The sequence below is a fragment of the Colias eurytheme genome, chromosome 7 (assembly GCF_061535395.1).
Source record: "Colias eurytheme isolate Ceu_HAF_F1 chromosome 7, ilColEury1 Martin Lab GWU primary, whole genome shotgun sequence".
Classification (NCBI taxonomy): Eukaryota; Metazoa; Arthropoda; class Insecta; order Lepidoptera; family Pieridae; genus Colias; species Colias eurytheme.
In genome coordinates this window covers 2,697,734-2,725,269 of record NC_142986.1, presented here as the reverse complement: position 1 = coordinate 2,725,269, position 27,536 = coordinate 2,697,734, and the positions used below count along the sequence as shown (strand labels likewise).

The following is a 27,536-nucleotide window of genomic DNA, read 5'->3' as shown; positions in this document are numbered from 1 at the left end:
AACTTTAATGAGGATTAAAAATTAAGTATAAGTCGATAAGTTTTGTTTTTTCAAGAATTGAATTTAGCACGTCCTACCTTTAATTTTAATTCGACATTTCGTTAATTATAGCCGTGGCTATAGAATAAAATCCATATACTTACATATCTTTAGTAAGTCTTTAGTAAGTGTAAAATTATTTAATAATTATTTTACACATTCACTCACAAAATCACTTTTTACTTACTCTCATTATTACATTAAAATATGAAAAATATCTTAAAACAATAATAACCATATATTAATATAATGTTGTGTTTTGATTTGTGATAATGCTGTGTTATAATGATAACGTTATAAAATGATAATGAGTAGGGTATATGACCTTGCTAGTAAGGCTCGTGATACACCGAGTTATCATAAAAAATAAAAAATATAAATATAAATTAAAAATTTGTCCCCGAGTATTTCCATAATATGTTTACATCGTTAGAAGAAAATAATGTGTTATGAACAAACAGATTGCGATACCATTTGTGCCAGTTAACCTTAATTAATACTCATAAAGGAATTATTGGAAGTATTGATTGAAAACAACCAATTACTGATTAAATCATAACAATTGTTGGTGAAAATTGTAGGTAAATACATATTCGTGATGTAATTATTATTAATTTTAAAATTACTTACACATACACACGCTTTATAATTATTATATCATTGACTGATGTTTCTTATTATGTAGTGCCAAACCATGTATGCTCCTCTTCTCTTCTAACCATCTAGTGTTATTGTTATTACAATGTTTTTATCCCATTGTGCCACTATCTTTAAAGAATATACATATTAAGGTTTATTTCTTACACCGTAGCGTAACAAAAGTTTATTCGACACTTAAATATTATAATAACATGCAATATCAATATGACAAAGGTAAACCTACGTGTTTCGATGTTTTGCAATCATTTTTATTACGAGAAGAATTATTAGTTTTAGTAACTATACAATCAATCATATAATATTTTGTATATCAAAACTTTACCAAAATAAATAAATATAGTTAGGTACTATGTGTTCTTGACTTCTTCCTTATAATTCATACGATCATTAAATCATTTACTAATTACATACGATACAATGTGTACATATATTCAAAGTCCGACCAGTGTCCCCACCGAAGCCGTAATATTCGATTCGGTGTAAAAAATCCGTTCGTCAGGTATAATCTACCAGCCATAAGCGATACTACCATACCGGTCGCGCGTCTTAACATAGCATGTAAACGACCCATTATTATTACGTATTTCATTTAAAAATAAATTCCAATAATGTTAAGGCGCTTGGAAACGAGTTTAGGCAATGGAGTGTTGTGTTATTTTAGAAGAAACCATGTGTGGACTAAAGGGAATGTCGTCAAATCACCGTTCCGGGATGTAAATATACCAGAGGTCACGCTGCCGGAGTATGTTTGGGATAATATTAATAAATGGGCGGATAAAACTGCAGTGGTATGTATTTTATGATCTCTGTATATATTAAGTATTGAATAATTTGTAAAAAGAAGTCTAGGAAGGAACTGCGGTGAGCAGATAGTTTGACACAATAAATTAGTTTATATAGGACTAGCTTTCCGCCCGCGGCTTCGCCCGTGTTTTCAAAGAAAAACCCGTTCCCGTAGGATTTCCGGGATAAAACCTATCCTATGTCCTTTCTCGGGTATCAAAATATCTCTATATCAAATTTCATGCAAATTGGTTCAGTAGTTAAGGCGTGATTGAGTAACAGACAGACAGACAGAGTTACTTTCGCATTTATAATATTAGTATGGATTTATACGCGTATGGTTTTTTATTGTATTTTTTGTTGCGCGTATATTTTTATATGTATACTAATTACAAACGGCTTACATTAAAATTAATTTAATCTTGCCGGGCAATCAAAAAGTTTTTATAATGTTTGTTTTCTTCTTTAAAATATTTCTCATATAGGTAATAAAAAAAATAACCGACGATAATTGCAAACTTTTGAGAAAAATATAAATAAAATAATTAATAAATATAATGTGATAAAATATTATCAATTAAAAGCGAATGTTATTATTTAGATTTATAACAGGTTAAGAAATTCGATTATAACGATAACAAACAATTCAGAATCATGTCTGGAATTAATAATTTAAGTTTTTATCTCATATTCAGGAAAATTATGAACTAATGTATCGATATGAAATGTTATCAATCTCCTTTTAATAACAATAATGATTTGCATTATTTATACCTACCATAAAATAAATATATAAATTTTATTTTAGATATTAGTTAAAGATTCCCGATTCCCGGTCGAAGCAAGTGAATTTTTGAAAATCTTTGAAAGCAGTTCTATTTCGTTTTAAAAATAATGGAATGTTTCCTTTCAGCAAAATTCGCTATCTTCAGTATTTCAAGTACTTTCCCTCCAGAGCCCATCGAAAATTTCCGCACTGTATATGGTATTACTTAGGATTTTAAACTATTTGAAATACCAATAGTATTGTTTTTGAAGTATAATGACACCTGTGGATACCTAGTTGTTGCGACACGCGTGATAGAACTACACATTCATACAAAAAATATTGCTCTAAATCTAAAAAATTGTTTCTTACTATTCTAGATCGCTTTGTACCGATGATAACACAAAAAATCTTAAGACACAGTTTTTATAATTTATCGAACTTGGCAAATAGTTTAGGCAGGTAAAAGGAGATATGGGAGCAAAAAGTTATGTGTTTTTTTGAAGAAAAAGACAAAAACTATGTAGACAACAATGCTAAAACGACAACTGTTTACTTCTTCGATGTGTATTCAATGATATTATGTGTAGAGATACATGTGGAGATTTATGTCGATTTAGAGAAACTTGTAGTTGCGATTCTACAATATTGCATCTATGAACATATTTCATAACCACCGGTAACTAAAATGACCTCTAGGTAATGTATATTTTTAAGGAAAGTCATGTTAGTAACATCACGAATAAACCGAGAACTGCAGCTGAGAGGATTTTAAGTTCATAAGTTCGATGATAACCAAACTTAATCGGATTTGTCTCCAAATGATAGGAAAGTTAAAAACTTTCAAAACTACAATAACTGTGCTGTATTGCGGCGTGGAACTAATAAAATTCCTTAAATACTTGTCGTGGAAAGCAACCATTATCAGCAAGTAACAGTATACTTAATAAATGCAATAAATAATCAATCAATATTATATATTTTTACAGTTTGATAAACAGTTACTTAATCGAATCACTCAAAGAATCAAATCATCAATTATGAAGCGTTTTCCCAGTCATTATTAACAATGGCAATTTTTTTATAGTAATAATTTCTTGCTATTTGTGTGAGTAAATTTTTATTGTTTCAATTTTAATAACTCAGGCCCCGGAATCACAGACACAATAGAAAATCTATTGTGTCGTGGTCCGATCGGGCCGTTCTGGGCTCAATGGGTTAAGAAAATGTAAACAAATGTATGTTGGTAATTATAATGATCTTTTAGTTCAACTTTGTTACAAAATAAATAAGTTTAATTGAAATACATATGGGTGATTATACAAAAATGGGGTAACTCGATGTCATCAGCCAATTTAAACAAAGTCTTATTATATTTTATTCAAATAACAATCTATTTTAAAACAATGAAGCGTCCTTTATTTGGTCACTCAATTTCACTTCTTTATTTAAAATACAAATGAATAAAAATAATAAATAAATACCTCAAACGTCAGTACTTTGGCATGTCACAACTCCGAAACGCCGAAAACCAACAATCAAGTGACTATCGTTTAAACATTATCATCGATTTAAGAAAACTTACTAATTCACTACAATCTTTGATGTACGTAGTATTATATACTACAACTTTCATAACGCAATGTTTTCCATTTTATTTAAAAAATAAAATTAAACTTTGTCATCGTTTTCACTAGTCAGTCCGTTGTGTGTTTTTTAAATTCGAAATTCTCGCTAAATATCACCAAGTCGAGGTCAAATCCCTGTTTAAGTATTAATGTTGGTAATGAAGTTACTTGTGCACCGCATATTTTGACGGCCGTCATAACTGTACCAGCGCTAGGGTTGTGTTTGTCCTCTAAAATCTTGCTGCGCCAGTCAACATTTCAGTCCTATGGTGAGTCGTTATTTTATTGTTAATCCGATTTTTATTTTCATTTATAAATGGTTAACTATGATTTGTAAAAATATAGTTTGTTGATATTAGAAATTAGGCAAAAAAACCTAATTTGTGATTATAACCTCATATTAAGTCCCTTTTCATCAATCCGCTGGCATCAGTCCTTTGTCAGATATCGCGCCAGAGGACTGACGCGGCCCCATAGTACTGATGATTCTATCATTTTTGAGAACTTTTATCTTGATTGCTATTGGTATAAGCATTTCTATATTATATTTCAGTTAAAAACATCATGCGCCTCGCTAAAAGAAACTGAATTTGACTAGGGAAGAAACATTTAAAAAAGAGTAGCAAAGAAAAGAGCTATTGAAACAAACTACTAATAATTTTATTAAAAAGATCTTATTTTCTTTTAATTATTGATTTTGATGCTTTCAGGGCATAGCTTTTTATATTTATCAGATAAATACGTATACGTGATAGTATGATACTGTGAAGTAAAATTACCTCAAAATAACATAAAAGTTAATTAATATACTTAATAACATTATAAAAATGTCAAGGGGCTCTTATGAAAACTCAGATGAGACTTTCATTCGAGCCTTTGGTTTTTAATTTTATAATAATTAGTACTTTTAACATAAATATTGGTAGATTTTTAGGGCTCCGAACCTCAAAAGGAAAAAACAGAACCCTTATAGGATCACTTTGTTGTCCGTTTGTCTGTTAAGACGTTTTTTTGGAACGCGTGGAGGTATCAATCTGAAATTTATATTGGATACTCAAGATTAAGAACCCTTGGGGCTGTAAAAAAAATCAAACTTATACCGCAACGCAATCAAAAGATACCTACATCCGTTAATACTGCAAATTTCCACAAAATTCAATATTCGCAAGGGAATAAAAAAACACACAGGATGCTTGCCGTGTATACAGTCTACTATAGTTTACTTCTACTCGGTAAATAGCAACGTCTTATAACACAGATAAAGGAAAAATTGCTAAAAGTGTAAATTTTAAGTTACAAACATAATAAAAAATAGGTTTGTTAGGAGTCCAACTCGCACTTGGCCGTTTTTTTGTTTCTATTGTTTGTGAATTACTTAAAATATCAAGTAAAACTAATTCAAAGTAGTAAAAGTTAAGTAAGAGAGTAAGAATATTCACGTTGCGTTAAATGTCAGAAGGCTGTTTTGAAAATTGAGACATTGTTTTTCCCAGTATCACATATTATTAATTATCATTTTTAAACATGTTAAGTACGTAAAAGACATGTGCCATTATTAAAACTGAGAGATTTGTAGTAATTTTCATTGAATTTCTTTAAGAATATTACAAGTTATAGTTTTTTATCAGTACCATGTTAGCCTCGTCAGTCCCCTGGAGGCCAAATCCAGAAAATTTAAAATATCTCACAATCTATTTAAAAAAGTGGCTGGCCCGATTTGGAACAATATATTCATTAGATTAGCTATCATATACACCCTAATTTGTAACAATCTGATATAAAAAATATAGTAAACAAAATATCCTCAAAAGTTACCCCATTTTTGTATAATGACCCATATAGCTTTTTATCAAGAGTTGGACGTATGTTAACATGGAACGCCTCAGAGCGAGGTAACGCCGCATGAGTCATGTTTTTTCGTGTGTGCAGCCGGCTGTATCGAATTATAAGACGTTGTCACGTCAATAAGATAATTCAGAAAATTACTAAATTCTTCAACTTATTTTTAGCTCATATAATATTATAATGCTTTACGATCTCGAGAAAGATTTTATCCTAATGCGGATTGGTATAATTTGATAATGATTTTTAATTTGTTGTATTTGTGGCCAAATGTAGTTTAACTCTAGGAGTTTTTGTTTCATATTTTCATTAACGTTTTGATTAGATTATGTTCACTATTTTAATCTGTGTATATTCTATGAATGGACATAATGAAAATTGCCTCTATTCCTAACTTGCTCCATAACATACAAAATAGAGATAGTAATAATGACACGACAAAGTAAACAAAAACATAAACAAACAGACTCTTTTCTATTATTATTTCGTCCACTATAGTTTCAACTATAATTTACAACTTCCTTTCTACCACAACATGAAAATAGCCATTAAATTAAATAATAGTTTACAAATTGACCAATCTAGAGAATAATATACCCCTATATATATGACTTTGTATCTTTACAATACTGTAATTATTTTGACATTGATGCAGTTTTTGTAATAGAGATGAAATTATACATATATATGAACATTACAAATTAACAGGGTTTTTGAATTATTCGCAAATAACTAGTAGAATTTATGTTTCAGCTCATATTCAATTAAAATATATTTTAGAATTTAAATGATTTGTTATATGTTATTATAATAAAGTTTTGAGTTTACAGTATTTTAAGTATTAACATAGTAACGCAGTTTGCTAGACTTTTTGAATTTTACAGAATTCTTGGTTGATAATATTTTGTTTGTGATATAAATGGAAAATAACAATATTTTTTACGCCCAGCGAAGTTAAGCCGTGTTGTATAAAATGTAATATTGATAAATAAATTTTATTGACCTCATCATATATTAAGGGATTGATTGATTTTTATTATCTATTACTAACAGGTGCAATAATTATAATTTATAACGCACTGAAGAATGTAGATTAGATTTTCACTACTGGAAAATAAAATAATTTATTATAATATTAAATAATAATTGAAACATGGTATATTTTATGATACACCTATGATAATTAATGTGTCTAGTGTCTACACCAAAACTTTAAGATTAGAAAATATTTACCAGACTAGGCGAAAACCGCGAGTTTAATTCCCTCCTCATGATTTTTTTTAATTCTATTTTTGTTTTAATTTAATTATTAAAATATTATTTTCATGATTTTCAAGCAATGCGGGGTTACAGAACGAAAGTACACATACGCACAGCTCCACAAGCACTCGCAAATACTGGGAGCACATTTACGAAAGAACTTTGGTGTGAAAGATGGCGACACTGTTGCTATTATGATGCCAAACTTGCCAGAATACCCTATAACTATATTCGGGATACTGTCTGCGGGTGGAGTTGTCACGACTTTGAACCCTATTTATACAGCATGTAAGTCCATTTTAGATTATTTTTATAATATGTCACACAAATTAATCCGTATAATCCTGCTTTTTTGCATTTTTTTGCATTGTCATTCTCTTTATCGCTGTGTGCAACGATACTGTTGGTGATTATCTATACTAATATTATAAAGGCGAAAGTAACTCTGTCTGTCCGTCTGTTACTCAATCACGCCTAAAGTACTGAACCAATTTTCATGAAATTTGGTATGGAGATATTTTGATACCCGAGAAAGGACATAGGCTACTTTTATCCCGGGAAAATGACACAATCCCGGAAATCCCAAGGGAACGGGAACTGTGCGGGTTTTTCTTTGACTGCGCGGGCGAAGCCGCGGGCGGAAACCTAGTTACTTATAAATTATTAAAATTTCATAGTATGAGATCATCATTTAATGTCACCGAAATAAAAATAAAATACTTAACTATTAGAACTATTAGATTTTATTTTGTCAGACTTTTTAATGAAAATAAACAAACATGAATTAAAATTAACGAATAATGGAAACGTATTTTTAATAATCTCCTCACGATTATCAACAACAACTTCAGGGAAAATTGCAATTGCTTATTGTCACAAAATTGTATTTACGTTTAAAATTATAAATAAAATATTATATGCAACTGTCTATCCTGTGCATCTCTAAATTATCTGATTTTTCATAGTAGGTAGTTTACTAAGAAAGTGATGGAAAACGTACAGGTATTTGAGCTACATTCTTACATACATATCTCCTTTTTAAATAGAGAAATTTTGCAAAGAGTTAGCGCCTCTGCTTATGTTAGGGCGACTCTTATTGATCAAATTAGTGCAAAAATAATAATAGATTAAGATGAAGAGACTTATGAACGCATTTAACTTTCATACCACATCTCTAATCACTTTAACTAAGTATATTAAATACTTTAATAATTTAAAGAACTTTAATAGTAAGCGCTTTTGTCTATTTCAATAATATTTCAGTACATTGTTGATTAAATTTCCATTTAATGCTTGTGTATTAGTTTAATTAATATATGCGACGCGCATTGCTCTGTTATTCAGTAAGTGATTTTATGGTTTGGTAATTGAAGTTGATATTGATTTCACGTTAAAAGCTCTAGTAGTTTACATTATAATATTTATTATATACTAGCTGTGCCGCGCGGTTTCACCCGCTGACTTATGACTAAAATTTATTTTTATTCTGATAAAACACAAAAATGTATATCTATATTCCTGTTAAGTTTCATCCAAATCCATCCAGTAGTTAAATATTATGTAGTTTAAACGTGAAAGAGTTACAAACATCCATTCATCTATTATATATCTAAACTTTCGCTTTTATAAAATTTGTAAGTACATATTTCGAAAAGCATGGTACTTCAACAGTTGAGATGAGACCTTTATATTTGTGCTAAAAAAGAGGATTCGAGATAATTGAGATAATTACTGCTCTTACAATAATTACAATAATAATTACTACCAGGTTGTACCATTCCTTAAAAAAAACTCACTACACCACCATAATAAGTTACGAAATATTTTTTTAATGACTTGTGCATCTCATATTTATTTTAATCTATCTTTATACCTGTTATTTTATTTAGAGTTGCGATGGAAAAAAATTGTAAGAGAACAATAATTTAACTACCTATACAAAATAATATTTTAATTAAACAGTTTTGTTATTGAAATAAAATCAGCTGCCAATATAAATAAAAGAAAATAACTTACCATAAAAACTTGTCCAGATGTAGGATTAAGAGTTTTTATTAATTAATGTTATTAATCCTACTAATATTATAAATGCGAAAGTTTGTGAGGATGTGTGTGTGTTGGTTATTCTTTCACGCAAATACTACTGCACCGATTATAATGAAATTTAGCACACATATAGAGGGTAACTTGGATTAACACATAGGATAGGTTTCATCCCGGAAATCCCACGGGAACGGGAACTATGCGGGTTTGTGGAAGCCGCGGGCGGAAAGCTAGTTAAAATCTAAGTTCTAATAAAATGTCATTATTTAGCGATTTAAACATGTAAGTTATTAAGGAAATTATTAGGAATCATCTCCTAAATAGTCATTTAAATGAAGGTATAGACAACGATGAATTAATAATTTAATTATTTACCTACTAAGAAATACTCTTTTATTTTCCAGATGAAGTTCAAAGACAGATCGAGTTATCAGAAGCAAAACTGATAATAACAATACCAGATATAGTCCCAGTCGTCAGAGAAGCGCTTGAATTGAACAAAAAAAGTACAGTGGAGCGTCGATTATCCGAACGTCGCTCAACCGAACGACCGCTTATCCGAACATAGTACGCGCGGTCACCACCGCCCGCCCGCGCGTCAGTTTTCGCACACTTGTCGCGACTTTTTCATTTCGTTATTGTACGTCCTAGTAACTGCTAGTCGAAAGTAAACTGTTTCTTTGAAATGCCTAAACGTAAGCGTGTTGTCCTTTCTATGAAAGATAAATACGAGATTAATAAACGGTTGGAAGAAGGCGAATCTGCAACCAGTTAAGTACAAACGAAGATTCAAGATTTTTTTAAGCGTTAATTTTAATTAGTAAACACTAGTTTGACTACAAGATTGTCTGCACTTTTTTTGTTATTTCCTATTTGTCATTAAAGATATTCATAAATGTTAATAATATGGTTTTCATTTACCTGTACGTAAATTTGTATGAGAATCAATATATATGTACATTAGTTCGATTATCCGAAAATACCGGTTTTCCGAACACCCACGTCCCCCAATTAGTTCGGATAATCGACGCTCTACTGTATACCAATTATATCAATGGATACAATCAGTAATAGACCAGAAGGAACAATATCTTATAAAGAGATAATTAATAATACAAACATAGATATTAGTATTTTAAAAGAAGTTAAACGAAAATTTGATGACGTAGCCTTCTTACCATATTCAAGCGGTACCACGGGATTACCTAAAGGAGTTGAACTGACTCATCATAACATAGTTACTAATTGTCAACAGCAAAATTATGAATGCAAGCTACATACGGATACAACAGGTAATTTTTTATTTTATGATTAAATTAAACGAACGTGTCTGATGTTGATAGTAGAGTTTAAGACTTTATTTTTAGACTTTTATGCATTAAAATGCAAATACGTCTGTGTTTTCAAATACACAGCTTTGAACGCTGCTAGTAAATAGTTTAAAGTAGGATTTTTCTATATTTCTATTCTTTGAATTGTTTGTGAGATAAGGCTGTCGAATAATTGTGGTAACGCAGCAGAAGATCTTTCTTAATGGCTATTGTGGACTGTAGAGATAAAAATTAGACCTGAAAAATTCATTCTAATCTAGAATGATTTCTGACACCAACAGTCGCTCTTAATATCTTTGATGAATGTATTCTGTAAAAATCATTTAAAAGTTACGATATATTCGAAGGGCAGATAATAATTTTAGGAACAAATCTTAAAAACTGCCACTGCTTTTTTTAAATCAGACTATATATATGGCAATTTTGTTAAAACAATCCATACTACGTAATGTCACACAATTCGATTAACATATTCAATATTTGCAATTCATATTAATGTGGCAATGTAAATACACTATAGTATTTACTATATTACACTTCCGATTGACCACAGGTTAAATAAACTTAATGCTATAATTATTATCTGTAAGAAAATATGTAAATGTTCGTAGTGTGAAAGTGATGAAAAGGTTTTTGTTCATAGAGCTGCATACCTGGTTACTACGACAAATGTAACGGATAAAATGCTACAGTTTTGCTCCAATATAGTTATTAGTTACCATTCATATTGTATTTAATTTCTGTTATTAATATTTTTGATTGCGTTTATCAATTTAATTATTGATTGCGTTTATCAATTTAATTTATTTATAAAATCATTTTCACTAGATTGCTATTATGATTGTATCGAAAATCATGATGCATATGGTCAAACAAAAACTATCGAAAGTGCTGCACATTTTAATAACAACAGATTTATTTTAAGAAACTGTCCATTCAAGACTCCTCTCGTTCTGAATTGTAGTCATACACACGATAGCTCAAATCTGATGTTACATTAACTGATGTATCACATAAGGTGTATATTTTCCCTTAAAAAAAAGTGGTTGTAACCTAGTTGTAATCTTTGGTATATAAACAAACTTATTAGGCAGATTAACGTAAGGTAACTATATACCCCATACCAAACTACCGGTATCATATATACGAGGCATTACGCTTTGTCATCACCCCTAGAAATATTACCCCTGTCTGAAGACGCAAACAACAATGGTGTTGTTTTTAATCCCGCTGTGTAATCACTCTTACAATTCTGGAAACACGTTCGTTTGCCAATCTTACCGTCTGTACGTTTGTAGGGTTCTCAGTATTACTTGAAGTTATTACTTATATAGTGGTTTTATTGAATCTAGTTTCTAGACTTAAGATGTGGAAATTGCTATGTATGTATAACTATACAACTATTCAACTGAATAAGAAGCCTTATTCTGATGTTTTATTCGTTCGTTCTTCTGACAATTTTGCGTTATTCTGAACAGATTATCTACTTATTAAAAGAAAAATTTTTAACTACAGACCAAAGGGAGATTTACTTCAATTATTATCTACTTCGTAATCATGTGTTGTTAAAAACAAAATAAACAACTGCTGCCTTAAATTTCTGTCAAATCAAATTGCATGAAGAAGCACCAAACATCCACATCATACCGTACTAATAAGAATTTTAATTAAAACATTTATTTCTTTCCAGGTTCAAACCAGGATTCCACTCTAGCCATCTTACCCATGTTCCATTCCTATGGTCTTAGTATAGTTACAATTCATAAGCTGTCTGTTGGTACGAGACTGGTGACACTGCCGAAATTCAAACCTGACACTTTCTGTGAAGCTCTAGAGAAGCATAAAATGGAGCTCTTCTTTTTAGCACCACCGTTGTGTAAGTATTCAGAGAATCTAATATATCTAATATATCTAATATATATATTATAAAGGCGAAAGTTTGTAAGGATGTATAGAATTGTATGGATGTATGGATGTTTGTTACTCTTTCACGTAAAAACTACTAAACCGATTACAATGAAATTTAGCACACATATAGAGGGTAACTTGGATTAACACATAGGATAGTTTTTATCCCGGAAATTCCACGGGAACGGGAACTATGCGGGTTTTCCTTTGCAAACGCGGGCGAAGCCGCGGGCGGAAATCTAGTACATATACATATTATAAATTGGCTTTATATTATAAAGTTTATTAGAAAAGACGATTAATACTAAATCTATATGACATTATTTTTCTAGTTTTATAGCCTTGACTTAAATTAGTGATCAACGTCTATTTCATTCAGCAAAATTCTTCAAAAAGCTTTATTATGAGACGTGACTTTTTGGGTTGGAATAAAACCTAAGCTACTTTTATATTTTTAGTCGTTTTGCGGCATTGTGTTTATTATAAGGTTTCTTCTAGAAAAAATATTCCAACTGTACCATTTATTGACGTGACAACGTCTTATAATTCGATTGAGCCGGCTGCACGCACGAAAAAACATGACTCATGCGGCGTTACCTCGCTCTGAGGCGTTCCATGTAAGGCTTGAAGTGCAAGCGAGAGCGCGGAACGAGCGACAAAGAAGCACAATCGGACGTTGTCACGTTCAACAATCGTCAGTAAACCGACTTTACAGACAACCAATTTTTTTTATTATTTCATATTTTTCATTATCATGTACCTATATTGTATACAGTTAAATACAGAACGGACGATCTATGTTGCTTACCATTTGTAAATACAAAATAATTTTTTCCAGTACTATTTCTATCGACGTACCCTCAAGTAAAAGCAAAACACTTGGATCGCTTGAGATCTGTCACTATTGGAGCAGCTCCTCTACCGAAAGTTGACGTTGAGACGTTTTTAAGAAAAATGAATGTGAGTATGTGGTTAAGCGTTAATCCCTTATTAAGATTATGTCGCATTAATAGTTGATGACTTTAATCCTGTTACGTTATTTATGGCACTATTTTTGCAAGAAATACTTGTTGCATAAAGCCTTTTTATAGTTTTTCGTCTTGCGGGAATACCATGCTGTCTTATAGCAGTATTATTTAGTGTGGGAAAGCGATGGCACGTCATTTTTCCACGATGGAAATAATATTGCTTTAAGACTTCATGGTACGTGGGCTGGAGGACAAAGAAGATTTATAACTTACTAGCTGTGCCGCGCGGTTTCACCCGCATTGCTTCACTCGTGTTGGTCTTAAGCGTGATGATATATAGCCTTCCTCGATAAATGGGCTATCCAACACCGAAAGAATTTTTCAATTCGGAACAGTAGTTCCTGAGATTAGCGCGTTCAAACAAACAAACAAACAAGCTCTTCAGCTTTATAATATTAGTATAGATATGATAGTAGCAAGATGTTGCCTTATCTGAATATGAGTTTTGGTGCATAAGTTCTGTCACTATCGAAATGAATACTTATTCTATTACTTCAGACGATAAGAGCTAAAATAGCCTTACACATTATTGCCATTATTTAAACATAAGGTGTATTTTTTTCTTTATTTCTCTAAATACAATTTTTTAAATTCTGTACTTTGTTACTAAACTATTTAATTATAATCTTTGTTATTATTACAGAGGGACTTACATGTCGGACAAGGTTACGGGCTAACAGAAACCAGTCCTCTAGCCACAATCAGCCCGATAGGATTTAAGAACTATACTAGTGTGGGATTTGCTTTATCAAATACACAGTTAAGAGTGGTGGACGAAAAGTTCAACAATATGGGACCTAATGAGGTAAATTAAACTTACATTATTAGCTAAATTAAGTGAAGTCCCGTGTCCCCGAGTGGGGTAAGGGTCAGATGCATTATCCATACATCTGTTTCACTGATCGATTTTGTTTAAGGACAAGTAGGTGATCAGCTTTCTGTGTCCTGCCAGACCGAGACATTTTTTTTTCTTCGTCTCCACCGGGAATCGAACCCAGGATCCCTCGGTTCTACGTTCACGCGTCAACCACTGAACCAAGGAGGCGGAGGCGGTTATTAGCTAAATGCTTGGTAGATATGTTCGTCAATAAATGATCAGTATTACGAGTTTTTTGCGAAGTTTCGGTTGATTAAGAATGACGTTTTTGCGGAACATGCACAACAAAAAATTGTAGCTTATTTCTACAGATTCTTGTATTCAAGACAAAAATCATTTAGCGTTAGATGGAACAGATTACTATTAATACAAGATTTCAGTTTTGAATAAATAAACAATTTTTATATAGGCCACATATTTTTTCAGGATTAACTAAATGGAACATCCATGTGTATTATATTGCTCACGTTTTTCTTTACCTTGAAAATGAAGTTTCCTTTTACGGCCGCTTTCTATATTGAATCTCAATCCCTAATTTGCTGGTCGAGATTGATATTTCAATCCATTTTCTACTTTTAGTATTTCAATAACCGATCGATGGATCGCTAACTCGATCTTTTTTTTCAATCCATCTTTGGGAGGGCCGATCGGGTTTTTAGATTGGTATTTGTATGAAAGTGAGAGTATGGTGTTTTCTTTAACCGATCTCTGATTTTGACAAATCGATTTTTGAACGTTATAGATCTTTATTTGTGATCCTCCAATTTTGACCGATTGTATTGATAAAAGGCGTGAAAATGGAAATATTTTCAAGTGATAGTGATCTTGAATTATTAGCTCAGCTGTCGGATTGGGATAGTAGCGACAGCGAACAAGAGAGAGCTGTGTCCTCAAAAACTTTTCGACGAATAAACTTCATGGCAAGTTTAACTGACGCAGAGTTTACATTCAGATTCAGAATGAACAAAGCCTCAGTAGAATCTGTCTTTAATGAAATAATGCCCTATATCAAAGTGAAATCAAGACGGTAAGAAATTTATTTGTTTGCTCAAATTGCTTCAAAATGTATATAAACATAACCTAAAAATTGGATACATAACTAAAGTACCTATCATTTTCAGGAATAATGGTATACCACCATTGCATCAACTTTTATTGGCACTTCGATTTTATGCATTGGGTACAATGCTTAATTCAGTGGCCGACTTTGCTGGAGTATCCTTATCATCAGCTTGTAGAATAGTGGCAGATATATCTGCTGCTATCGCTAGATTGTATAACAAATATATTTTTCTGCATTCTAGAACTACAGATAAATTTTATAACATAGCTCAATTTCCTAGAGTATGTGGTGCTATTGACTGTACACATGTACACATTCAGTCTCCATGTAGGTATACAAGTACTGATTTGTTATCAATAAAAAATTTGCAATTTACTTAATTACTATTTGTAGAAAGTTGCCATACATTTGCTACAACAAATAAAATAAAATATTATGTATTTCAGGTTCAACAATAGGAGAGGAATATAGAAATAGGAAAGGATACTTTTCAATCAATGTCCAAGCCGTTTGTGATGCAGACCTTAAATTAATGAATGTTGTTGCTCGGTGGCCTGGTTCTGCTCATGATGCTACAATTTTTAATCAGTCAGTATTAAAAGGTAAGTAATATTGGGTTTATTGCCCTTTTAAATGTTATTAACATTTAAAATAATATGAATTTCTAATGTATCTAACTCTTATTACAGCCCAGTGTGAAGATGGTATTCTAGGAAATCGCTGGTTGCTCGGGGACAGTGCCTATCCAAACCGGCCTTACTTGCTCACACCTTTGTTAAACCCAGCAACTGCCCAGGAAATAAACTACAATGAGGCCCAGATAAAAACTAGAAACACAATTGAAAGGTAAAATCACCATTTTATAAAGCTTTCACTATACTAGAGATTATAAAAATTAAGTACCTACCTATTCATTTACTTTTTATTAACCAAGTTTATAAAAAAATGTATTTGTTTGTTTAGGACATTTGGAGTCTGGAAACGTCGCTTCCCAGTAATATCCTTGACCATGCGGTTGTCATTATATAACATACAAACAGTTATAATTGCTACAGCTGTTCTTCACAATATCTGCAGAAATTATAACATTGAAGAAGTACCCCCTGAAGTAGAAATGCCAGACGATAATGAAACTACTGTGATATCAGAGAATTCGGACAGTATTGAAAATGATATCAGAAATAGACAAGGACTGATTTCTAATTATTTTTAAAACTTATTACCTACCTATTTATTTTACAAAAATATGAATAGTCTGTCTTGAGATAATTTGTAAATTCCTTTGATTAGATTTTTATCATTAACATTTTGTCTTTATTATCATACCTTTTATTAGCTTCAAATTATTAAACAATGATAATTTCAATAAAACATTAATTTTTCAAAATAGTTTATTTAGTTACATACCTACATAAAATATATTTACACGAAATTATATAATTTTAAAAATCCTCACCCTTCAGCTTCCTTATTTCTAATTTTAATTTTTCATTTTCTAACTCTAATTTTTCATTTACTAGCGTTAAGTTTTTATTCTGTAATAATAAAGTTTCATTCTTCTCTCTCATTTTAGTTTCTAACATTTGTTTTTTAATGTTATAATACTCTGCCAATGCCTTGTTTCGAGCTTGACACCCGTTGTCTGGCTTCAGTAGCTTCCGCTTAACACCACCTGTAAAACAAAAATGCATTAAATATAGGAAAACATAATGTTTAAAATTTCATCAAAATTCTTTTAGTAGTTTTTGCATGGAAAAGTATCAAATATCCATCCTCACAAACTTTAATGTTTATTCATCTTCACAATCTTCATGTAGGTACCTAACATATATGTTCCAGGTCATAGTCTACCTGTGTGCCAAAATTTTATCCATATTGGTTGAGCCAATAAAGCATTATTGTGTAACAAACATGCAAAGTATCACATTATTATTATGTAATAGGATATTACCACTAGTTTTGAAATTCCTTTTTTCAATGGAATGGATATTGGGCGTACCCAGCGACACCAACTCATCCCCAATGCCATTGGCTGGCACTTCATTGCCCATGGACACAGATGTATAATCCATGGACGGCGTAGGATTTTCCACAGGCAATGGAGTGTCAATCAATAGCATTGGATGATCAGCTGGCACAATATAAGCTGTCCCAACACTCCCATCACCATCACTATCACCAATAAGTTGGGGCTCAGCATCACCACCAAACCTCACTGTGAGACCCTCTCCAGTGCTGCCCAGTAATGCTGCTACCCTGTCCAGGATCTCATCTGGAGGAAAGTACCCTGGTGGCCCACCTCCAGTCTGGAACATAATTTGACATAATCATTAATTATATATTTAAAAAAATTCCTCATCAACATGTTCTGGACTACCATTTACAGTACCTACTTAACTATAAGTAAAATATAACATAACATCATGCCCTGTATTCCCCAACAGGTTGAGCAGCGGTAGCACACCCTGGCACACCCACATTTTGCCAGTTATGTTTTAAGGCAAGCCTATTGCCATCTACCGGGCACATATCCAGACTCCGGGCAGCTACTGAGAAATTCCTAATGTTAAAACTTAAAAACACTGCCCAACCTGAAAATACTGACTAATACCTCATGCTCAGCAGTCGCTTACAACCACTAGTCTAGTTATTAGACTAACAAGCAGGCAAGGCTAGTCCAAGTTTTGTATTTTTAGGGTTTATCTATTTTAAACTTAATTTACCTTTATCCGTTCCATCCGCATGAGACCAATGCGCTTTCGCGAATTCTTTTTCAAGTTTTCCCACTTAAGACGCAGTTGTTGTGGTGTACGGCGACAGGTGCCTATATTTGCATTGAAGACCCCTGCAATCCGTGTCCATTCTTCTATCTTCATTTTATTACTGGTGGCATTGGTCTTCTTGTTATACAATATCTTGCTCCCCTCAATTAAGTAGAGCAGCCCTTTCGTCTCTTCCTTCGAAAGAGGTTTAGTTTTACTCTACAAACAAATAAAATAAAACTTAGTAAGTTTTGTACGAAATGGCGCGAAATACCGCGCCACGCGTTTATCTTTTACATAGAAAATTATACATTTGTGGACGTGAATGTTTATTGCACGTATATTTAGTATAATTATTTACTTACAGTTTCTGCCTCTGACTCCATTTTTTATTTAACTTTCTTCTTTCCAAGGAACAAACAAACTTGAGACTATAATAATATAATTTAAGTTAATTTTGCCAATGTCAAACTGACTGACTGACGTTTGCGATTGACTGACGTTCCGTTCCTCTTCAACAAAACGTATGTTACTAATCTAACGTTAACGTTATAGTACTTTACCGCTGCAACTTTGCAATCAATTATTATTATTACTGTGTATGCAATTTCTTGTGATTATACATAAAATAGATTAGCTATAAGAAAGCAAACACCATTTTACTCATTAACAATTGCTGATGTTCTTTTACTGCAAATGCGTAAAACAAAACGTTAAGGAGGGCGCAAATTTATGACCAATCCCTTTTTTCTAATGGATTTGGAGACGAGATCGGCTTATTGAAATGCAGATTCAACATCAATCGACGGATCGGATAAAATCTGGATCAATAGAAATCTAAGATTCACGATCGAATATTGAAAGCGGCCGTTAAAGAGACGTTGCTATCGTTAATATTTAACGTATTGTCTCCCTAGAGGAGATCTTTTCTGTGAGGTAGCAATTGAATCGACCTAAATACAAATAAACTCTCCTGTATTTTTGAAACAGGACTTTTTTTTCTTATTAATAAGAACTTGTTTACTTATGAATTTGGTTTCAAATTTGGGTATGAAAAAATAGAGGCAATGAGAGGCTTACAAAAATTATATTAAGTAGGTAGGTAATAATATTTAAATCGTTGGTTTTAATGACGGTATGACCCACCCCAACTAGATACAATACTGTAAAACCATAGGGGTCGTAGTTTTAAGTAATATTTAGATTTTTTACTGTAACTACATTGTTGCCTAAAAATAAGTATCTAAATAAAAAAAATGAACATGTAGTATAACTGCCAGTAGGCATTTAAACATTATTATCTAGGAATTTATAACATAATTGAGAAATTATTAGTTATGTATATTGTGTAGCACAAGACCCTAAAGGACTGCACGTTGAATTAGATACAGTTAACATGTAATTATAGGTCGGTAACAATATACGTAACAACTAGTTTGCGGTTGAATACATTTATATATTAAACACCTCTTAGTATTCCTATTGCGCTAGATATAATTCCTAGACGAAGTTATCGATGCAGGTTAGTGACCCTAGTCTGTTGCAAAGTGGTTTTGGCGCCAATTATGGGAAAAACATGTGATAAATATAATGTTCTTATCAGAAACATGAAAAACATAGTGTTAGGTTATGTGTATTATTTATGTAGTTGTTTGTGTAGTGCATTTATAAGTCGTTTATTTTGAAAGATCACAATTTGTTTTGGTTGTAACCGCATTGCCAAGCGTGGTGAAAAAATAGATTATATTTATTATGTTTAAACGCTCGAAAAGTATATAAAGACGAAAGTATGTTATGAGATGTTTAATTTTGAATGTTCCTGTTGTTGTGTAGGTATATTATGTTACTAAGTTTTTGACCAAATTATATGACAGGCGTTGGTAAATTATACGATTATTTTATAGAGTTACAAGAAAATTTTGTAAATGCGCAGTTATTTCATTTAAATATAATATTTAATATTAGAAAAGAAATTTATTTACATTGAAGTTATGGTGTTATAAACGGTTTGTTAACACTATTTCTATTTTTACAATATGACGTTTCCTTGTTGGAGTTCGGAGTCAATAGCATTTTAACTATACTAATTGTAAAATAAACAATACTTTTTGAGATAGGTTCTAAATTGCTTAATATTGACATCATCATCATATCATAGAGGTGACGATAAAAAGATTTCTTTAGTTAATAAGATCGTCATTAGTTTATTCATACAATTATAATACATCCATACAAGTTTATGGTATTCGATCCGAATTGAATAGAATTGTTTAAAAGGCTAGATGCACATGAGTGTCGAGATGTGTTTTGATGTAACGACTTTTTTTAGTTTTGACCTTTAGTTAAAGCCTAAAATTGTTGCAAACAGATAACTCTTGTCTTCAGTAGAATCGTAGGTATTAGTATGTGAAAGTATTTATGGGTCAATCAATTTTTAAAGGTCCCGATCATAATTTTCTCGTATTTTTTTTTTTAACTTAATTTTCAGCATTTTACTATTTCATTTAGAAGATAATTCTTCGTAGATTAAGATTATATAGGCAGCAGTGATGTTGATTAAATACATTTGTGGATTTAACTTCACGAACCGATCTATTCACGGGAAATAATGTCCTTTGGACAACTTACACAATAGTACTTTTTTAAATGTTAAATTCCCTTCAGAATTAAAATAAATTCTTCTAATATTAATTAATAAATAATATTTTGATATTTGTTCTATTTACACCCAAAATACGAAATATTTTTATTAAAATTGAAACGAATGATGTCTTTTGAACAACCAAACAATGTTTCATATATAAAAAAGTTTCAGTAAAGCGAAAATAGTGATATTTTTTACAAAAAAACTATTAAGGCGAGGTTGTTACGTATCGTATTATTGATTTTACTTAATTAAAATGAACTGATTCTCGATATAACTGAATGAATAAAGTATAATGTGATTTTCATATGGGGACATCTTAGTCGTCTTGATTTTTGAAATGTTAAAATTACAATTAAACTAGACATAAAATCGCGTAATAAAAATGTGTTCCCGAAACAGCCGAGTAATAAACAAAACATGAACTATTTAACTGTTAAAGTATAAGTTTTATATAATTATTGTCCTAGGGACAGCCAAATTGTCCATGGTGCAACCACTTTGGTTGGCCAAGTGACTGGTTGTCGGCGGGACATTTTTAAAATTTTGACCCGCCAAGCAAATACTATTGTTATTTTATATATTAATCTCAGCTCACACTAAATTATAGATGAAAGCGCATCTCGTGTAGTATAATTGATAACAATGCATCAAGTACTTATGTTTTAATCACAGTTGTCTGACGGACTGACAATAAAGCCACCCCACACTCACCAACGTTGCTCGGACGACTGTTGCCGTGATTTTATACAAATCAAAATGGCGTTTGAGCCCGACAGTTAATTATTGTGTTTAGCTTGTTGTTTAGGAATCTACCGCGCACTCTGTGTTTTGTTTCCATAACTAAATTACGGTTGTCTGTGAGACCTGTGCCATGTAGATGATTTATTAAGTAAAATGCCTGAAAATCGTATTATATCCAATAAAAAAAAATTATTTGTATGTTTTTATGTCAATAATCATTAACTGAAACAAGAAGTGTATTTGGTATTTATGGTCGTGATAGTATGTGTTCGTGATGCGAAGTTTTTTAATGCATTGTAGCTTGGGGACAAATGTGATAGTACTGGAAAATTGCATTTAGTCTCTGGACAACCATGAAACTACGCACAAATTAATAAAACAAGTAAAATATTGTTTACAATAATGTTAGAAAATATTAAAAAGAATATAATTAAAACCAATTTAACTCTTTATGATTTCATGTTTATTAATTATCGTTCAGGGACATGATGCGTGTACCGTCGGACCATTAAAAGTTGATCGACCCTTATAGATAATATAATGAGTAGCTGAAATTATATTATTCTAGACTGTAATTCATCATTACAAGTGACCAGAACTCAAAAATAAAATTCCATAAACCTTGCTTAAAATACTATGAAATGTATCAATGTATGTAACTGCACACTTCTATTGATCATTCTCATTAATACAATATCATAATTGATAATTCTTACAAATTTAAGTCGTTTTCTGAAATAATTCTTTTGAATTTAAATGATACTTAATCGCTAATTGTAAAATATTGGGATTAATGGAAACAAAATTTTGCCATATACATAATTGATTCCGTTCTCATATACAAATATAAATATAATAATTGCTGCAATTGTTTTAATGTAAAACAATAGCGGAACATTAACGTAATGATAGAGGTTTTATTGTGACTAAATTCGGTATTTATAACATTGGATCAATAACAATTTCCTTTAATTACATTTGTTGTACGATCTGTTAACTATTTAATGAACACGTGAATGTGTGGGTGTCTTGCTTTTTATTAATTGAAGTTAATTTTCAGGTTGGCGAACTTCTCATAAAAGGTCCTCATGTCATGAAAGGATACAAGAACAATCCGGAAGCAAATAGCCAAGTATTCCTTGAAGATAAATGGTTCCGTAGCGGAGATCAAGCCAGGATAGCTGAAGATGGCTCTGTTATTATTGCTGATAGACTGAAAGAACTTATAAAGGTATATGTATAAGAATTAAAATTGCAAGTCAATAAGTATATTGACTTGCAATTTTAATTCTTTATTTTATATGGAAAATACATAGTAACGTATTTTCCATATAAAATCATTGATATTAAGATGAGCAATTGTGTATACTTGTTTGTGACGACGTACATGACGATGTACAATTACTTTTTGGATATTATTTTTTACTAAGAGATGATGACGGTATGAATGATAGAGATTTAATCATATTCGAAGTGCTTTTTAAACTAGTACAAAATATATTTCATGTTATTTTGTTGTTTACAGGTAAACGCTTATCAAGTACCACCAGCAGAGTTAGAAAGCGTTCTAAAAGAACATCAAGATATCTTCGATGCAGCTGTCGTCCCGGTACCTGATCCTGCTACGGGACAAAAACCAAAAGCATTCGTTGTTTTATACGAGAATAGAAATGTATCTGAATCAGAAATATTGGAATTTGTAGGCAAACGAGTTGCCCCTTACAAGAGAATTAAAGAAATAGTTTTCCTCAAAGAAATTCCTAAGAATCCGTCCGGTAAAATACTAAGAAGAGTTCTCGTAGAGAAATATTGTTGAAATATGTATCGATGAAATGCCGAGGACAGTCTAATATAAGATGTTATTCCAAATGTTTTTGTATCAAACTTTTTTATAAAATTGTGTTGATGGGTATTAAATTATCTTGAACTGGTTCTGAAAAATAAACTATGTTATGGTAATAAAATATTGTTGCAAATGTAAATAGAAAGTTTTAGAGAGTTGTTTATGCTCTTGTTTACGTGCTTCCCTTTTTGGAAGACTTACATTTTGAACGTGAGGTTTTTTATGCGCTGACAAATAAAATGTTCCAAAATGGTTTAACTGTATTTTATTTCAAACATAAATATTCGAAGAAAAGAAAAATATCCATGGATTAAACAATTATCTGAAATGTCTCAAGATCTGGGTAATAATGATAAATATTCATACTTACCTTCTCCAAATGTGGCAGTCTTAAGTGTACCTTAAATGAATTACCTTGCCTTATCAACTAGGTTTTAAAGAAAAATGTATTTGTTATTTCCATCAGATAATTTCAAGTGTCGCAGGGACATATGGGTAATTTTATGTATCTTGTAAAATATCGGGTGGGAATCAGTTATCAGCTTAGATATAAATTACTTACTTATAAAATACAGGGATACTAAAGCCCAAATGCATTTGTATGATATTTTTCACAAACCTTTTCGAGTTTTCTAGAAAATAAATGAGTAATGACGATCGCCTTATCGCATTAATCGAGCAAATATAGACCATCGTTAGATTTTTCCAGTCATAGATATGACACAGATAAATAAAAATTCAGAGGTATTTTCTATTTGAATGATCTATCTCAGAAATTTTGATATTTTCAATTGATCAAAACAAATCTCGAATTGTACACGCGGTTCCTCTCATTGATCATCATTACATATTTATTATATTTGAAGTACGCACAGCAATTTCGATTTTTTTTGCTTGTGTAATTTAGAGTGATTCATATCAGGCTTACCTCTAAATTAAAATTAACCTTGATAGATGATGATAGACCTCTTGTATGTAATAATATGTCTCAAGGACATAGATTAGTTTAGAAAATTTGTAGTCTTGGTTTCCAAGCTCTGATTCATTGATTTATTTAGTGTTATTGTTATAGTTATGATTAAAAAGAGAAGCCTCTGTCAAATATGTGGTATTTTCACGACTTTTATTCATATACTCCTAGTTGTAACGATTCCGTGCTAGCCGCTATTCCAACAGACAGTCGACATTACTATAAGTAGAATATAGTATTATTAATTATTATATTATCTTTACCTATAGGTTAAAATAAAGATGACCACGACACATTGCTTTGTATTTTAACGATACAAAAAGAAATTAATAATAAATCAATATTTGCACAAAATATAATTTTTCTATATCCTATTATTATGAAGACATCAAGTGTACTCATCGTGTTGAAGAATGCTAGTAGATTATAAGAGGAAATCAAATGTTTTTTTCTGTGAATATGTTGCAAGTTTTTGTTGCAAAAAACGATAAATACATACTTGACGCTTGTATGGGTGATTTATTTAAGTTAAATAAATGATCCCATCAAGTAAATTACTCTTGATTCCAGGTGACATTCAAGGAGTTTATTTATTACATGCAAATTTATTTTATCAATTTATTTATATCCGCATAGGGCCGTTGCATCAGTATATTTACTAAATAGTTACGATATAGGTATTAAGGCTACTTAAGAAGTATAATATAACAAAGTTGTTGGTATAATGATATAAAAAAAAAATAAAAAATTACATTCATTTAAGACTACCTGCGATATATTATTATACAAACGTACCTACATATTAGTTATTTTGAATCGGGAGCGTCTCTAGATTTTTGATCAAAAGCTAAACTTTATTTAATACTATGTATATTTATTAAATCTCTACTTTTCTATGAAACTCTTAAATGTACAAGAATAACTTGTACATCCTTTAGTGTTTTTACATATTATGTACGCATGAAGAAATAAAATACATAAAATAATACACACCTCGTTGTTAATGACTGTCACATGTCTTGTATTTTAATTAAATTACAATTATTCTAGAAGATATGCATTCCCGGAGTCTTTAAGTAAATGAATTGCCGTAATAAATGTTGAAAAATGTTAATACGTATAAATTATTGGTAGATTTACCTTATATATATCATTTTAACGTCGTCGTATGCGTAAAATTAAAGCCTTTTACAGTCAAACAATTTTATTGGTAAAATATTTCATTCTTTCGGAACTGTATTTAAAAACGAAATTTAATATCGAACATCTGAACGCTACTATCCAGGAAATGTTCATATCCTGAATCCAATCTTAATCAAACAGCACATGTTGAATATTCTATTTGGAAGGCGAATATTGTTTTACTATATTTGGTAGGTAAAAACAGTCGGATATTGGGCCGCGGCCGCGGCGTGGGTTTTGGTATTTCCCAGAGTTCACGATTTGACTCCGCTGATTTTTTGAAAAAAACAATATACTTTTGCGTGTATATAGTTGTATAATGAAATGAAATGAATGAAATGAAAAATATTTTATTGCACACTTAATACAGGATTATAAACTAAGAGCCATACAAGTATAACATGTACAGAGGGCGGTCTTATCGCTGAAAGCGATTTCTGCCAGACAACCCGAAAATTTAGATAATATTAAAGTAATATAATGAATTTGTAATTTTATTTTAGATTGTTTAAATAGTCGCAAATAAACATGTTGTGTTTTGAGATGTACAATGGCTGAAAGGGTTTTGTTTTTCTCATAAAGTGTCTGGAATTTAGAACTATGACCGGTCTATGGATATTTGACAAAAATTTCCGTTTCTTCCTACTTATACGCTACTAACATGATATTAGGTATTTTCTGTGATTTAACATAACGGATGTGCTCTAAAATGTTTTTATGTCCGAATTTATAACAGTATAATAATTTGGGTATTTTCTTATCAATAGTCCATAGAAACATAGGCATTAAAATAATAAAGTCACAAACTAATAAATTCATCGACGAAAGGATTATTAAAGACGCAAGTTTTACAAATTGCCCATACATTATAATTCCGGCTATTCACGTAGGTACCTGCCGCAGGGGCAATCTCGGTTGGTCGGCGGCCGGAGCAATTTCAGAGTTCTCTAAATTGCCCCTAATTATGATGTGTATAGACAATACACATCGCAATTAATGGTGTAATTTCAATATTGCCCCTGCTGCAGGTAGGTGAGTAGCCGGTCTAATATAGCTAATAACGTAATTTATAGAAGCGGAAAAAACAAATAAACGTAAACGGTCAGTCGGCTCCTACGATCATATTATGACAATGCTAAGAATGTAGGCGCCACGATTTTGCGTCTTTATGGGATATCCAAATTGATTGAGACGATTTATTTGAATTCCAATGTAAAATTGGAATTCCTCGCTATTATTATATTGGTATTTTGTTTACGTTTCGTAGTAGCTTTGACATTATAATGGCTTTGACTCCGAGGGCTGCTTAATTTGAATTTTTGTGATATCGTCTTCAAAGAAGTTCTCACAGCTTAAATTGCTTTGCATTTGTGTTAGATTTTCCATTGGCTTCGATTGTCTGTAATAAAAAATAATATACTTAATAAAAAAAAATATTTATTTATTTTTGGTAAATATTCCGAAGAATTGAGAACTTTCTCCTTTTTTTGAACTCTGTTAATTATTTTCATTGTTTCTCTTTTAAAATATTTTTATTGATGGATACTTATTGCTAGAGAAAATTATATGCTCATTTATTGTAAAGTAGGTACAAGTTTTCACATACGTGCCGGAACAAAATTCTATTCATAAATTGTAAGCTTTACTGTTTCCGTAACTTCATTACAAATAACGCGTTATAATATTATATAAAATGCGCAAATAAATGGTTATAATAAACATAATATATAACAAAAACGTTTCCTGTTTTTATAACTTTTTTTTGTATATACTTACGTAGATATATATACGTGTATATACTTAGATACGATATTTTGAAAAAAAAACCCAGTCTCTGAAAATATTTGGTGTGTTTTCCTTTTATTTACATATAACTGCGTCGCTATTTTTGAAAAAGAAATAAATTAATTAACAATACAATAAATAAATAATAATTCAGATAGTGACATAGACAAGCATCTACTATGATGCTTGTCATATTTATGTAATGTTTTGACTCGAAATTTTATGAGCGTCAAAGGTCACAGGCTAACATATTAGTTATTTAAAATCTTGACAATGAGAAGAATTTACAAGAAATGTGTAATCCATACTAATATTATAAATGCGAAAGTAACTCTGTCTGTCTGTCTGTTACTCAATCACGCCTTAACTACTGAACCA

General features: G+C 31.1%; 2 protein-coding genes across 2 annotated transcripts; one reads left to right on the top strand and one right to left on the bottom strand.

The window, feature by feature from the left end:
• The first annotated feature begins 1,201 nt into the window (after positions 1 to 1,201).
• Positions 1,202 to 23,468, top strand: LOC149906919 (uncharacterized). Its single transcript, XM_090103958.1, has 9 exons — positions 1,202 to 1,487; positions 7,056 to 7,266; positions 9,426 to 9,530; positions 10,062 to 10,313; positions 12,043 to 12,228; positions 13,099 to 13,220; positions 13,932 to 14,093; positions 22,439 to 22,609; positions 22,904 to 23,468. Exons 1-9 carry the CDS (start codon positions 1,308 to 1,310, stop codon positions 23,192 to 23,194), a joined length of 1,680 nt encoding a protein of 559 aa, XP_089960084.1. The 5' UTR covers positions 1,202 to 1,307; the 3' UTR covers positions 23,195 to 23,468.
• On the bottom strand, positions 16,527 to 18,858 carry LOC149906920 (uncharacterized). Its single transcript, XM_090103957.1, has 4 exons — positions 18,356 to 18,858; positions 17,952 to 18,209; positions 17,180 to 17,534; positions 16,527 to 16,900 (listed from the first exon to the last, which is right to left on the bottom strand). Exons 1-4 carry the CDS (start codon positions 18,374 to 18,376, stop codon positions 16,671 to 16,673), a joined length of 864 nt encoding a protein of 287 aa, XP_089960083.1. The 5' UTR covers positions 18,377 to 18,858; the 3' UTR covers positions 16,527 to 16,670.
• Positions 23,469 to 27,536: the final 4,068 nt, after the last annotated feature.

Bases quoted from the DNA above. Each gene is read 5' to 3' on its own strand.
- LOC149906919 (XM_090103958.1), top strand. From the start codon at position 1,308: ATGTTAAGGCGCTTGGAAACGAGTTTAGGCAATGGAGTGTTGTGTTAT. The intron at 1,488-7,055 runs GTATGTATTTTA...ATGATTTTCAAG, and splicing joins GGGCGGATAAAACTGCAGTG to CAATGCGGGGTTACAGAACG. The intron at 13,221-13,931 runs GTGAGTATGTGG...TTATTATTACAG, and splicing joins CGTTTTTAAGAAAAATGAAT to AGGGACTTACATGTCGGACA.
- LOC149906920 (XM_090103957.1), bottom strand. From the start codon at position 18,376: ATGGAGTCAGAGGCAGAAACT. The intron at 18,210-18,355 runs GTAAGTAAATAA...ATTTGTTTGTAG, and splicing joins TGGAGTCAGAGGCAGAAACT to AGTAAAACTAAACCTCTTTC. The intron at 16,901-17,179 runs GTAATATCCTAT...TTTGTTTTACAG, and splicing joins AAGGAATTTCAAAACTAGTG to GTGGTGTTAAGCGGAAGCTA.